The 14,874-nt window shown below is 42.1% G+C and overlaps 1 protein-coding gene across 11 annotated transcripts in view; it reads left to right on the top strand.

Annotated features, from left to right (window-relative positions):
* map4k4 (mitogen-activated protein kinase kinase kinase kinase 4) overlaps window positions 1-14,874 on the top strand; it is a 54,572-nt gene that overhangs the window by 33,653 nt on the left and 6,045 nt on the right. Inside the window, exons 15-26 of one of the 11 annotated variants that reach the window (XM_060875815.1) lie at window positions 27-614; window positions 1,314-1,469; window positions 3,303-3,464; window positions 3,698-3,804; window positions 3,889-4,022; window positions 7,661-7,755; window positions 8,437-8,615; window positions 8,760-8,874; window positions 9,368-9,601; window positions 11,947-12,058; window positions 12,574-12,741; window positions 13,013-13,156. In XM_060875815.1, coding sequence (XP_060731798.1) covers window positions 27-614; window positions 1,314-1,469; window positions 3,303-3,464; window positions 3,698-3,804; window positions 3,889-4,022; window positions 7,661-7,755; window positions 8,437-8,615; window positions 8,760-8,874; window positions 9,368-9,601; window positions 11,947-12,058; window positions 12,574-12,741; window positions 13,013-13,156 — 2,194 coding nt within the window. Of the gene's footprint in view, window positions 1-26; window positions 615-1,313; window positions 1,479-1,592; window positions 1,620-3,296; window positions 3,465-3,697; window positions 3,805-3,888; window positions 4,023-7,660; window positions 7,756-8,436; window positions 8,616-8,759; window positions 8,875-9,367; window positions 9,602-11,946; window positions 12,059-12,573; window positions 12,742-13,012; window positions 13,157-14,874 lie in introns of those variants that run through there. The other 10 variants (XM_060875814.1, XM_060875813.1, XM_060875824.1 and 7 more) reach the window with 10 other exon arrangements.

Here is a 14,874-nt window from a genome sequence, read left to right as displayed (position 1 = left end):
TGTCTTGTACGCACTGTGTGTGTCAGGAATTTAAGTGGAGGGAGCTGGAGGAGCAGAGACAGGCCGAGCGACTCCAGAGACAGTTACAGCAGGAGCAGGCATACCTCCTCTCACTCCAACAGGTCAAAAATCTCCAACAGCAGCCTCAAGCACAGCCCCCAACTGCAGACAAGTGCAGAAATCCTACACAGCCCCCGTCCTCTGCCCAAAGGAGCAAAATTCCCCAACAGCAGCAGCCTTTGGCTGAAAAGAGCAGAAAAGTTCCAGTGGAGCAGCACAAGGACAAGAGCAAGATCCAGCCACTGACAAGCCATGAAAAGTCCAGAATCCCGCAGTTGCAGCAGTCAGCTGTGGAAAGGACCAAAACACCACCGTTACCGCAGGTGTCCACGTCAGACAGGAGCAGGATTCCCCAACCTCAGCAGTGTGCACAAGAAAATAAACAAATCCCTCAGCCTCAGCAGGTGCCCACAGAGAAGGATCCTCTCACTCCTCAAGATCAATCTAGGAGGAGCTCGATCCCCCAGGCTGTTCCACCTTCCCAGGGCCAGGCCAATCAGACACTCCCGTCAGATTCCCCGTGCCCCGCCCCTGACTCAGTGCCAATCAGAGAGGTGAAGCCTTTACCCTGTTGCCGTGATCTGGTTTGCTAATCGCTGTCTCTGCTTGGACTGATAACCCCAGCTCTCTGCATAGTTGGGTATTAACCACCACTACTGCCTCACGCTTGCTCACCTGCACTAATAAAGCCAGGGTTTCATATGTCTAGCTCTTCCTAATGTTTGTGTATTTATGGATAAATTAGATCATTTGTGATGAAGCGTGCACTGAATATTTACGCTACAAGACGTCAGGTTTACTGCAGAACAGTGCTCAAAAATACTCTCCAGACTTGTTACTAGTTGGTACTTTTACACCATTTTTATCCAGTTGGGCCATTTAGTCACATAGTACGAGTTGCTAAAGCAATTTTTATTTTTGCTTGCTTCTGCTTTCATTTATTTTAAATTGTTGAGTTTCCTTTCTTCTTGCACACTTATTACTGATATTCATACTTATTGCAGAAAACTCCTCCACTTTGCTTTGTTCTGATCTTCTCTCACATGAACTCATTATCAACACTCATATGCTCATTTATAACTCCCGTGTTGTTGTGTTGTGCTTGAAACAATTAACTCTTTTTACAGGTTAACGCAACTTGTTTTGGCTCACCTTGTTGTTCTTTCCGTCTCCTCCTTTAACTGCTTCTAACTAAAATCCTAGCACTGTTTCTTCTCATGGTTTAACTTGTACTGCTGCTCCTCGGTTCACAGGCAGATGAGCGGCACCGCAGGGCACCTCAAGGCTCACCGCAGGCAGCCGTGGCCCAGAAGCAGCCTCCTGCCGTCCCGCCCCGCGCTGAAACCTATTCCAATGGCAGCGCCTCTGAGTCGGCCCAGCCTGTTATGCACCGCCCCGTGGAACCTCAGGTAACCACGGTAACGCGTCACCATAGGTATAGATATCTACCATATGTGGCTGAATGTGATGAAGTTGCTCTTCACTGGCTGCAGGCAGTAACATTCACCTGATGTGCTGTTTAATTATTCTAGAACTTTCTGTAATGGTTCTCTATTGAGGTCAGTATGAGGATTCTTCTAGATCAAAATAATGCTGGTCTGAGAAAAATTTGCTTTCTCAAATCCTTCCTAAATGGATCATGGAGTTTTTGCTTGCACAATAATTTTACCACCTAAATAAATAAGGCTTTGTGAAATAACCAGGTGTTTATGGGGAAAAATTAATGTCACTGATTACCGACGTGTACCTCGTACTGACCGCTTCTACTAGAAGATCCTGATTGATTTCTCTTTCTAGATCTCTTCGTTTTTGTCATTCTTTCTCTAACTCTCTGGTCAAATCCACCTCTCCTCTCTTCTTCAGAGAGTTTCTTCACTTTCATGCTGACAAAGAGGTTTTTATTTTCCACATTTGATTCCTGGTCTGGAATTCAAGCACTCCAACATGTATATATTATTTTATACTATAAATAGTATAACACATTTAACAAAGTACATTTTCACATAGCTGCTTTACAGAAGTAGATAAATTGTCATGACTTTTTACAGAATTGCGCCACTTTTGTGGATTTTTCTGTGAAGCTGTGAGTCAATCACGAGCGTGACTCACCGTGACTCATTCTTCACTGTTCGAGTCTAAAGTGTGGAATTTGTGATGTAGTCGAGTTTGGTAAGAGTCCGTAGGTTTCTGTTGTCCGTGCGTTTTAGGCCTGTCTTTTTTCTGTTCTTTTCTCAGTACAGAGGAAATCTTGTGTAATCATGAGTGCACTACAAGTTTAATTAAAAAAAAAGCTGGAGTAGCCTTTTTTTCCTAGTGATTATGCTAACATTTCTAAAACCTTTACCTAAGTAGGCCAAGTTAACATCATGAGCTTGATACCAGCTACTAACTGCTTCATCCTCACACTGCTCAGTGAAAGCACCTTTATGTACTTCGCTCTCTTTCTTGCTCTCTCTGGTAGTTTTGTTGCTAGTAAAGATGTAGGGGTTTGTAAGCTTGATTTCTCTTTGCTTGCTCTCTCTTAACATCCTCTTTCCAGTTGGTAGATCTCACTGTTGTACACACATCTCTTTTTTTCTGTTTCTCTTCTTTCTTTTCTTCCTCAGCTGCGGTCTTTTTCAGCTCTGTCGGTTTTAGAATGTTAACTGTTCACTGACTGTCCTCTGTGCTTTATTATTACTTCTCTTTTGCTCCATTTCTCTATTCTCTGTTTTCTCAAAAATGGCTCTGCTGGATCCAAACCGTGCCCCATGACCTTCTCCTGCTTGTCCATTGTCTTTTGGCTGTCATTCTTCTGCTTTTTCACCCTCCATTTGAATGATTTCTTTATTTGTGCGTGTTTTGCATTTATTCGTCATTTTGTAAATTACAGTCCAATTGTATTTTTTACTTTAAAACATCAGTAGTTGCAAATATAGTAGATTGTAGGCAAGTAGATGTTTTCTTTCTTTCTTTTTTTTTAATTTGCTTATTAAACATTTGCAAACCTTCATTCTAAGCCTGTTTATAATTCCTCACATTCTGATACTTCTGTGTTCATGTTCCTTTGTTATAAAGTAAAAGCATCTCTTTGGTTTGTTTTTGCATTTTTTTTGTTGTTGTTGTCATTGTTTTGTCACTCATACCTCGTAACTCCCTTGTTTTCTTCATCCCCACCACACCTTTTCATTTCTGTTCTGTCTCCTCCTCCTCCTCCTCCTCTTCATCCTGCTTCATCGCTTTGTGCCTCTGGAAAGGTGCAGTGGTCCCAGGTAGCCGCTCTAAAGAGCAGCTCAGCTACTCCTCCCTCCATCTCTCGCTCGCACTCGTTCAGCGAGTCCACTCCCTCACTCATTCACGTTCGTGGCCAGCAGCACCCACCGTGCCCCGAGCCGCCACCCCACTCACACGAGGAGCCTCCGCGGGTAAGCACGTGGCCGGGTGACTCACTCTGCGTGGGTGTTTATTCAGGGTGCACCAACGTGGCCCAGCTGTTTCATGCTTGGCTGTTTGCTAATATGAAACTGATGGACTTTGAACTTGTTGATCTGCAGAAAATTAAGGATTCTAGGGTTAACGTTGTATTTGTCACATCAGTCCAAACACACACATGTACGCAGTATGCATCACTGAGTGTCCCTGCATGTCTCCCTGGAAGGTTCCGGTAAGAACAACCTCCAGGTCACCAGTACTCTCTCGCCGTGAGGCCCCTCACCAAATCGGCACATCACAGAGCAACCTGCAAGCTCAGAAGAATGTCGGAAGGTACGTTTGAATCGCTGTGTGTGCTGTGGAAGTGTGTGCGCATGTGCTTGTATAGGGATCACACACTCAACACTGTCTCCATAGTAACAATGATCCGCGACTGCTCTGGGAGCGGGTAGAGAGGATGGCTCCCAGGCCCAGCAGCAGCAGCTCATCAGGGTCTAGTTCCACATCCAGCAACTCTAACACTGGGTCAGGAGAGAGGATCAGACCACGCAGTGAGTACACACACACACACACACACACACGTGCCACATGCTACACAAAGAACAGGAGCAGTTATTTAAAAAAAGACCTGCAAGATTAGGAATATGATTTATTTTTATTGATGATGGTATAATAATCAGGTTTACTATTATGAGGCAAAATTGTACCTCTACATAAAGTGGTGTGAAAAAGTGTTTGCCACCTTCCTGATTTTGAATTTTTTTTTGCGCATTTGTCACACTTTATTGTTTCAGATCATCAAACAAATTTAAATATTTAGCAGTTTTTAAATGAAGTTTTTATTATTAAGGGGAAACAAAATCCAAACCTACATGGCCCTGTGTGGAAAAAGTGCTTGCCCTCTAAATCTAATAACAGGTTGAGCCACCATTAGCAGCAAGAACTGCATTTTTGGTCCATTTTTGGCTTGGTAGGCAAGCATCAGAGTTTTGAATCTGATGGGTGCAGCTACTGGATGCCAGTGGAGGGATTGCAGCATCCTATGAATGCGAGAACTTAGGCAGGTTGAAAACAAGCCATGCAGCTGCATTTTGTGTCATTTGCAGAGGATGAATTACGTTCATAGGTAGACCTGCCAGCAGTGCATTGCAGTAGTCCAGTCTTGAAATGACAAGAGATTGAACAAGTACCTGAACAGCCTGTGTGGACAAAAATGGCTGAATCCTTCTAATGTTGTAGAGAAGAAACAGACATGAGCGAGTCACATTAGCAACATGAGAGGAAAAGGACACTTGATTGTCTATGGTTACCCCAAGTTTGCGAGCTGTGGGTGGGAAAGAGAAGATAAGTTGTGTAACATCGGCATAGCAGTGGTAAGAGAACCCATGTGAGGTAATAACTTCACCAAGAGTGTGAGTATACAGGGAGAAAAGAAGAGGACCAAGTACTGAGCCTTGTGGGACACCAGTGGAGAGTCTGCGTGGAGCAGATGTCACTCCCCTCAATGTTACCTGATACGAGTGCCCTTCAAGGTAGGAAGCAAACCATTATAACACTGATCCACAAATCCCAAGACTCATGAGGGTGGATAAGAGAATCTTGTGGTTGACCGTATCAAATGCTGCTGAAAGGTCGAGGAGGATGAGGACGGATGACAGTTTGGCTGTTCTAGCAGCATGTAGTTTCACAGAGACAGAGAAAAGGGCTGTGTCTGTGGAATGAGCTGCTTTAAAGCCAGACTGGTTGGGATCTTGGAGTTTGTTCCTTGAGAGATAGACAGACAGCTGATTATAGACAATGCTTTCAAGAATTTTTGAAAGAAACGAGAGAAGTGATACCAGTCTGTAGTTACTGATGTCTGATGGATCCAGAGCAGGTTTATTTAGGATGGGAATAATAACCCTTACTCTCTTGAAGGTGGTACATGACCAGATGCTATGGATCTATTGATAATAGTGGTAGTGGAAGGGCAGAAGGTCTTGCGAGATGGTCTAGAGAATTGTTGAAGGGAGTGGATCCAATGGGAAGGTGGTAGGATTGCAAGACTGGATGGGTTGTAAAATCTCTTCTGTTGCTACAGTTGAGAAATGCGACAACGAAGGAGTAGAGGACTCCAGACTGTGAGATGTAAGTGCAGTTGGGGCAGAAGTGAAGGTCCTGCAGATTTCCTCAATCTTCTCATGGTAGAAAGAAGCAAAGTCTTCTGCAATCAGGGAGGATGAAGCAGGTCGAGCTGGGGGGTTGAGTAAAGAAGAGATGATTATGTGGAGCTTCCAAGGATCTTGTGTCGAAGCTTCAAGTTTTTCCTTGTAGAAGGAAGTCTTTTCAGAAGTCACATCTGAGGAGAACTTGGCCAGGAGTGTACGGTAAGAGTCAAGATCTGCATCAAGTTGTGATTTCTTCCACTTTCTCTCGGATGAGCTACTGAAAGCCAAGGAGCAGAACAGGTTTGGATTTTGTTTTTCCTTAATAAGGAAACCCTTCCTTTAAAAACTGCATGTTGTGTTTACTTGTTATCTTTGACTAATATTTAAATTTGTTTGATCTGAAACATTAAAGTGTGATAAACGTGCAAAAAAATAATAAAAAATCAGGAAGGGGCCAGCACTTTTTCACACCACTGTATGTGAATCTGTGAACAAGTGCAGGCTTTAAACATGATGTTCACTTATGTGTGACAACGTACACACACCAGAATGAATGTTTATTACATTTATTATAATGAATGTTTAATACTATTTTTTAACCCAGTCCCCAGAGTTCCCCACTCATCCATATTCCACTGTATTTCAGCTCTGATTGCTGAAAGCAAGGCCAACTTATTGTTTTTGCTATACATTGATGACATTTGGGTTTGAGATCAAAAGATGAACGTCAGATGATGGGTCAGAGTTTCAACTTTTATTTTCTGGTTTACATCTAGATGTGTCCAACTTGGCACCTTTTATTCGAAACCATCAGAAATATTGGAACAAAAAAACCGTGTGACTGAGCAGTATAAAGAACAGATAGCTGTCTTTTGGAGAGAATGAAGCCATTTAAAAGCTGAATAAAAAGGACAGATCAGAGGTACTGAACAAGCATTAGGCATTAGTACAACAATATGGATTGTCCTGAAAATTGGGGACACCACTGTTTTTATAAACGACCAGACATGAAACAGTTCAGCCAATAAGAACAGCAGCTGTGGATCACAGAAGCATTGTGAGAGATGTGAAGAAAAATCTTGCAAACAATATCACTGACAAGCTGCTCAGGGCAGTGGTGACGCACTCACAATCCGCCATTCAGACAAGACTTCAAGAGCAGTTCAGTCAGGACCACTTGAGTCAAAATAGACAATTCTTTGACATATTTAAATTTTTTATTTGCAAGCTTATAAAATTTACATTTGGAGGTATGACTCTGTTCTGAATTCCCCATCCTTTTCATGAGCTCCATGAAAGCTAGTCAGGGAACAGCAGCAGCTTCATGGGGGGACAATCTCCCATTTAACTGGGAAAGCAGCAAGACAAAATCCCCCATTTAGAACAGAGCCTGCATCAGTGACAACAGAATGACACTGATTAAGTTAAACACAAAGTTTCAAGGAGAGCTAGGGGAGGAGGTGGGTTGCAGCAATGCAGAGGAAAGAGCCAAGCAGACAGACTGAAAAAAGCATTTAAGTAGGGCGCCCTGTTTGAAAGGGACCAATAGCGCGCTTAGGAATCAGATCAGCTGATGGGCAGGGTTAGAAAATTGACATCAGCTGATAGCCGAGCTTGACTATGTGGCCTGCCTGAACTGACGCTGATACGCTATATAAATATAGTGACCATTACCACAAGATCCAAAGCTCTCATCAGCAGTAAGAATTAGAAGGACAGAATTTAAAAAAGGAAATACAAAGAGCCACAAAAGTTTGAAAACCAAAATGAACCTGTATCAAAGTGAAATGAAAAAATTAAAGTGTGAAAGAAGAATCTGCTCATGATCAAAATCACGAATGAGCTTCATTTGTCAAGCATCTCAGACCCAAATGGCATTAGTGTATTAAACAAATGAAAAGAATCGGCTTTGTCATTCCAGTGGAGACAGTATCTGCTATTAAAATATACTCGGTTAATGACATAGTCTACAGCTCAGTGTCTGAACCATTCGATTGATAGTAACTGAGATTCAGCAGCAATGCTTATATCTTCTTCTACAGCCTCATCTAAGTCTGAGGGCTCTCAGCATCGGCTGGAGCATGCGGCCAAAAAAGCAGACGAGAAGAAGGATATAGCTCGACCTGGGCGTCCGGTGGTGAGAGCTGCAGCGAGTGTGAATGTGTGTGCACGAGTGTGTGTAGCTTAGCCATAGTTTGTAATCTGATTTCTGTTGTGGAATTTGGTGGTGTTTGTTTTTGTGTTTTTTTCATGTTTGTTTGTGATGATCTGCTGTGGACTGTGGGGTCATTCTGCAATCCTCTGGTGTGGTTCTTGTAGGCTGAAGTGGTAAGCGTGAGGCGCATTAACTGAGGATCTTACTTAACTGACTTACTAACGACTCGTTCTCTGCTAACAATCCATGTTCTTTCTCAGTGCATCTCCCTGGCATTTTGTAACCACACTAACTGATCACTTCCTGTTCTCAGATTGCTCGTGTTCATACAGCTGATCTGCGTGACCTTATTGGGGGCTGTCAGTCATCTACTACAGTTCTTTTGCTTTTTATGTTTGTCTATTTTTCTTGTTCACATCAATCACCCCTTTCATCCAAGTTGTGTTACAAAATAAAACCCTGAATGGCTAAGAAATGTTAAGATGGGAGAGCAAAGAGAAACTGAGCGGTTCAGTGCTAATGATGATATAACACCATCAAATCTATGTAGTGGCTAAGGAGAGAGCAACAAGAGAGTGAAACGAGAGAGCTTGAATGGATTTGAGGAGTTGTACCATGTATCCTCTCTTTGTGTGTGTGTAACTCACGGCTACTCACCTGTAGGATTTGACCGCATTGGCCAAAGAGCTGCGTGCTGTGGAGGATGTGAGGCCACCACACAAGGTCACCGATTACTCTTCCTCTAGCGATGACTCGGGAACCACTGACGACGAGGATGACGAAGAGGTGGATCAGGAAGGAGGAGAGGAGTCCACCTCAGGGCCAGAGGACTCACGTGGAGGGTGAGAACACCATAAAGCCTTTTCGTGAACAACATTTATCGCTGCTTAATGTTAATTATCTAAGAAGCATAATTTTTAAGTATCGCTATGCACTATTAATGGCTTTAATTATGTTATTGACTATGTTAATTGTTTTTCTGACAGCTCGTCCAGACTAAGCAACGGTGAGACAGAGTCCATGAAAATGATGGTTATCCATGAAGATGGTGATGATGCTTCCTCCACCCCGTGCAAGGACAGCACTCTAGTTGTGCGACAGGTGATTCATATGTGCATGAAGCTGAAAGATATTTAGACAAAACCGGTGGCTTTGAGATTTGTTGAGTGTGTGTGTATGTCACTGAAATGTTCCCTGCAGCCACAGAATGCTTTGGTGTCGACCCCTACCACATTTCAGCATTATTTATTTAATTTTTGTAAATTTACATTGTCAGTGTGTTTTTTTTTTTTTTTGTGTGTGTTTTTCTTATGTCTTGTAAGTATTTATTTTCCACTGATGCTAATAATCAGAATCAGAATTGCTCAAATCTGATAATCCAGTTTTCTTCACATTAGCATATAGAATTGATCTAGCACGTTTGATGGTCATATCACTGAAATATGTTTCAATTAAATGAGTAAATTCATTTAAATGGTTAAAACATTGCGTATTTGTGATGAGCAACAATTTAGAAATGTATTCTAGCTGACTGTCAGCTGGCTCCTCTCAGTGCCCAGACCACCACAGACAATCAGCCTCTTCTCAATTCCAGAGTACAGGTGATGTAAAAAAGTGCCCAGTGCCCACACCAGCTCCCAGCTTTAGTGACCGGAATGATCGGAATGGCTATTCGGGCCGAATTCACCTCTTGCCCGACCTGCTCCAGCAGAGTCAGCCCTCGCCCCCTTCTTCCTGCCCTTCCACCCCCTCCACCACATCTTCATGCCACAGCAGTCCTGCCCTGTCCCCTCTTGCTACTCCGGACAGACTGCCCTGCCTTATGGAGGTATGTCAGTGCACCTCTCTGTCCTGGCTGATTAACAACTTGGATATCTTCCCCTAAGAATAACCCTGAGGAACCTGTAGTGTAGATGTTGGCTTTATACTAAACACTGACCCTAGTGTTCTACACTCCTAACACCTTCTGTAGGAAAAATGACCTGCGCTTCTATCTAACAAGACCTTCAGTGTTCTAGCAAAATGGTCTTTTGTCATTCTTAACAGTTCTTTAATCTACATATAACTGACACGCACAACTGTAATCAAACACATATATTTGCTTTAATCAGTTAGATCATCTTTTAGCCTGCATTTTCATTTCTTTTCCATTCCTCTGCAAACGTTTTCCTCCTTGCTTGTCACCTGCATGTCAAGTTTTGTCCTTTAATCACCATTGAGATTTTTGTGTGTGCGTTGGTGTGTGGTGTAAGGCTGTCTGGTTTTACAGAATGTTCACATTAAGTCAAAATATATAAAAAGTCTATTGTTGTAATTTATGCATTGTTATTTTTTAAAGAAGCTACACACATTTTGGATTGAGCACAACACTGCATTATAAGAGATGAATAGAGAGATGAATACATCTCTAATATGTGCATTACTATTTTATAACTGTCTGAGTACCTGCTTAGATTGCAGCATTGTGACTATATTCGTATGGAGTTTCTAGTAACCATGTATCCCAACATCTATTCAGGTTTAGAGAACCTAACAAATTCTGTGTGTAAATCCTGGGTAACAGAGGTCAGAGGTGACTGCTATACTTGCCCACTGGGTGAGTTTTGAGAGAGCCTTGCCTGGCTATGGTGACATGGCGTGCTGGTAATAGCACATACTTTGTGAAGCAGTTCACCTCTGAATAAACCTTTTAAGTAACCTGTCACAATAGAGGCTGGCTGCCAGAGACTGGGCAGAGTGGTGACCTCCAGTGGCAGAAGCTTTTCTTACAACCTGTTCTGCCCCCACCACAAATAAGCAGCTGCTCGGAGGATCATCAAAGGCTGTAAGATCAATGCAGGGTTCACATGACCAATATCATCATGGGCAGAAATCTTGGATTCAGCCAGCTCATCTCATGCTTATAGATATTTGGCCACCAGGGCAAATCCTGTAATATATCTTCTAATTGTTTAACTCTCTTAGCTGAATCCTTTGATTGTTAACAAATGGACTGCCATTGAGGGACTAAAGCACGAGTGGGCATGCCTTACATTGGGCAGCTTTGGGTAAGGTGTCTTCACCTACTACATTCCCTCTTTATAAAGGCAGTAGTATACCAATGCTCTCCCAGGGAGATACATTCACTGCAGTGACTTAAGGAAGGGTCTGAGGACTAAGTGAAAGAAATGTTTAGATCATATTAAATTGTTGTTGACTTGCCTCTGTGCTTTATCAAACATTATTAAGATATGAGCTACCTCTAAACGCCTCTAAACACCATTCCACTGGACTGGCAAAACATTGTACAGCACACAAAAAATGAGCTGCTGTGCATGAGGCCAGTCATGAGTTTGCCCTCAGCTCCTGCTGGTGGATTTCACAAGGTAGGTTCTGCACAGATGACTTCTATCAAAGAAACTGGATTGCACAATATCCCCATCTGAAATTCCCTCCGCTAGGACTTGGATATCAGTTAGACAACTGTCACCATTTGGGCAACAAAATATCCAACGTATTCCATGTGCAGGTTGTAACTTAACCTGGAATTCCTCTACAGTATGTGCCTGCACTCAGCAGACATCTGAACATAGTGTTTCTGCTGGTGAGACCAACATCGACACAAAACAATCACTAAAGGCATGCCTGTGGCCAAACGCCAGTTCAAACCAAGTGTGAAGAAAAATGTGTTGTTTTTTTTGAGGGAATATTAACTCCAACACAAGAAGGCTTGAAGTAGCTGTTATCCAGCCCATGTTCGTGGTATGTAGAGAGTACATGTTCATAGTGCAGCTTGGTTTGGTGAATAGGATCTGCATACTGAAAAAGCCAGTAACCCTGCAAGTATGGTCACTAGTTAAGTGTTGGGAAAAAATGCTTTTGAGTGGAAACTCAACCTTAATGACTTCTCGTAACACTGGGGCAGGTGACCTGAAGCTCCTAGTGTGCTCACAAGCTGCTAAGCAGATATCTCCAGATCTTGTAGTCCAACATGCACACAGGAAGGGAATGATTGCTGCATGAGAGATGTAATTATAGAGAATACTGAAGCACAGATCACTAGGTGACATGAAGTATTGATGGTAGCATGTAGGTGTGGTGCACAGATACTGACAGGAGACCTGAAATGCACATTTAGTCCTGACACAAATGCCATTTTACTGTTTTCATCTATTTTTAATTATTTAATCACAGTCACAGTCCGCCACAATGCAGAAGCACAAGTCCTCCTCTTCCTTCACTCCTTTCATCGATCCACGCCTGCTCCAGATCTCTCCATCCACTGGCAGCGCTCTCAACAATGTGGGTGAGTTGAGTCACTTTGACCAACTCGCTTTAAATTAAAAAAAACAGGAGAAGCAATCAACATGTGCAGAATCAAGCTGGAAATGGGAATAATAAATAATAAAACTCAATATGAAGAAATCTGTGAGATTGATGTAGGCAAATTGTACGTGAAGCTAATTTTGTATTTCATTATTTCCTATCAAAATATTAAAATGTTACTGCTCATTCTGGTCATTATATACCTCCAAAGAACATGTAGTTATTTCTTCATGGAATAAATCAAAAGAAAATATGTACTTACAGTATGCACTAAACAGTCTGTTACTTATTTTTATAGAGCTCTATTCTCCACTAGCTTTGACCTACAGGTGAATGTTACCTGTCATTATTTGTGGAGTGGTTTATTGATAGCACGGATGTGCAGCATAATTAAAACATAACATAAGAAAAGATAAGACTTTATTCATACAACACTGTGGAAATTCAAATGCTACAACAGCTCAATTTGTAACATCTGACCTTTTGGTTTTGTAGGTTACGGGAATGATGCTAGGCTGCAGGAGGCGCTGAGGCAGGATGCATCACGCAAGGGCTCCGTGGTGAACGTAAACCCAGTCAACACCCGGCCTCAGAGTGACACGCCGGAGATCCGCAAATACAAGAAACGGTTCAACTCTGAGATCCTGTGTGCTGCCCTGTGGGGTGAATATTGTCACTTAAACTGATTCTTTGTGAATAACCACTGCATCATTTATAAGGCTGTTTGTTATCTTGTGTGTCTGTGCAGAAATGAATATTGGCTGTAGTTAATATGTTTGGAAACCTGTGATTTCAGATGTGGCTACGGTATTTGATTAGTAGCCTGATTTGTGATGTAGATCTGATTGAACTCTTTGGCCACTGGTGTAAGGTTGTGAAGAATTATTTTAGTTGAATTTCTAACACAGCAGGTTACTTCTTTATTTCTTAACAGGTGTTAATCTGCTGGTCGGGACAGAGAGCGGTCTGATGCTGCTTGATCGTAGCGGTCAAGGGAAGGTCTATCCCCTCATCAACCGCAGGCGCTTTCAGCAAATGGACGTCCTGGAGGGCTTAAATGTGCTGGTGACTATTTCAGGTACCCTTTTCATCTTCTTACTTTTTTCTGCTGGCTGATTATTTGTTTCCCTTCAGCATATTGAGTAACTGTACATGGTATTGTGTGCCTTCTATTCTACACAGTATTATTTGTGGAATCCTCGAATCTGTGTATATGCGTCAGTGTATAAATACACTTAGGAAAGATGATGAAATTTTGTTTCCGTTTTTTTTTTTTTTTTTTTTTTTTTGGGTTACAGCATAGAGTTCACTCTGTACTGTTTTATTGTGGCAATCAGGAAGAGTTGCTAAAGCATGTTACAGCATTCTAGCTTCTAAGGATATTGAGTAAACCTTGTCACGCTCTCGCACGCCGCAGACTGTGTCAATTCGCCCACCGACTGATTCCATTACATGTACAAGTCTCAAAGTGCTGATGAAGATCTGGCAACTCATGACCTGGTGATCAGCTAATAAAAGACAATTTTATCATGTGAAGCAGCTGTGTATTTTTGGCTTTAGGATTAGCTATGAATTTAATTTAAATTTAAATTAGCAAGCACTTTGAAGAATGGACAGAAAACCAGATATAGATTAAGATCTTTGATGATCAAGCCAGATGCGTTGGTGAGCAGGAAAATCACCTGAAGAAGGAATGTTGAGAGAAACCAGACTCTGAAGTGAGCTCATCCTCTTCCAAAGTGCCATCATCAATCATTACTGTTCTACAGCAATATGCTAACTTGTCATACAATACTGAGTGTGTCGAAAGTGTCTTCATTGCAAATCTTTAGCTTTAAATCTTTAGCCATCATTCACTGTGCAGCCAGTGAGGCCTTTTCATAGTGGAAGTGAAAACTATAGGCTATATAAGTGAAATCCCTACAGGTAAGCTCTTGTCCAAGTTATTTAATATGAGTTACTTAGAAGAATGTTTGCTATGCGTACAGCAGCACATGGTTATTCTATTCTTTATAACAGGGGTGTCTAATCCTATCCTCAATGGGCTGGTGTGGGTGCAGGTTTTCTTACCAATCATTCCACTTGTTTAATCAGTTGTGTGTTGTAGCTCCTGATTAGTTAGAATAAAAACCTGCACTGGCCCTTTCCAGGTTGCACACTGCTGCTTCAAATTCAAATTCTATTTGTCACATACATAAACATACATGGTATGACATGTAGAGAAATGTGTTTTACAACTGTTCCTTGTAGTGAGAAGACATGCAATAGAAATTAAAATGTAAAATGTATGTATAAGTATGTTATATATAATTTACATCAATGGTATATACATTATAATGTGCAGAGTATGTAAAATGACCATTGAAAAAAGAGTTCAAAAAGAGTTCCAAAGTGAAATGTGCAGTATGCAATCTACGGTGTGCAAAAGGGTCCTGGTGTGCCAAAGGGTCCTGTGTGCAGAGTGCAAATTGGTCCTGTGTGCTAAAGTGACCAGTGTACGGTGTGAAAAGGGTCCTGGTGTGCTAAAGTGACCAGTGTACGGTGTGAAAAGGGTCCTGGTGTGCTAAAGTGACCAGTGTACGGTGTGAAAAGGGTCCTGGTGTGCTAAAGTGACCAGTGTACGGTGTGAAAAGGGTCCTGGTGTGCTAAAGTGACCAGTGTACGGTGTGAAAAGGGTCCTGGTGTGCTAAAGTGACCAGTGTACGGTGTGAAAAGGGTCCTGGTGTGCTAAAGTGACCAGTGTACGGTGTGAAAAGGGTCCTGGTGTGCTAAAGTGACCAGTGTACGGTGTGAAAA

This window comes from Tachysurus vachellii, chromosome 8 (genome assembly GCF_030014155.1).
Source record: "Tachysurus vachellii isolate PV-2020 chromosome 8, HZAU_Pvac_v1, whole genome shotgun sequence".
In the NCBI taxonomy this organism is placed as follows: Eukaryota; Metazoa; Chordata; class Actinopteri; order Siluriformes; family Bagridae; genus Tachysurus; species Tachysurus vachellii.
The sequence above is the reverse complement of the archived record's forward strand: the minus strand, read 5'-3'. Positions and strand labels throughout refer to the sequence as shown.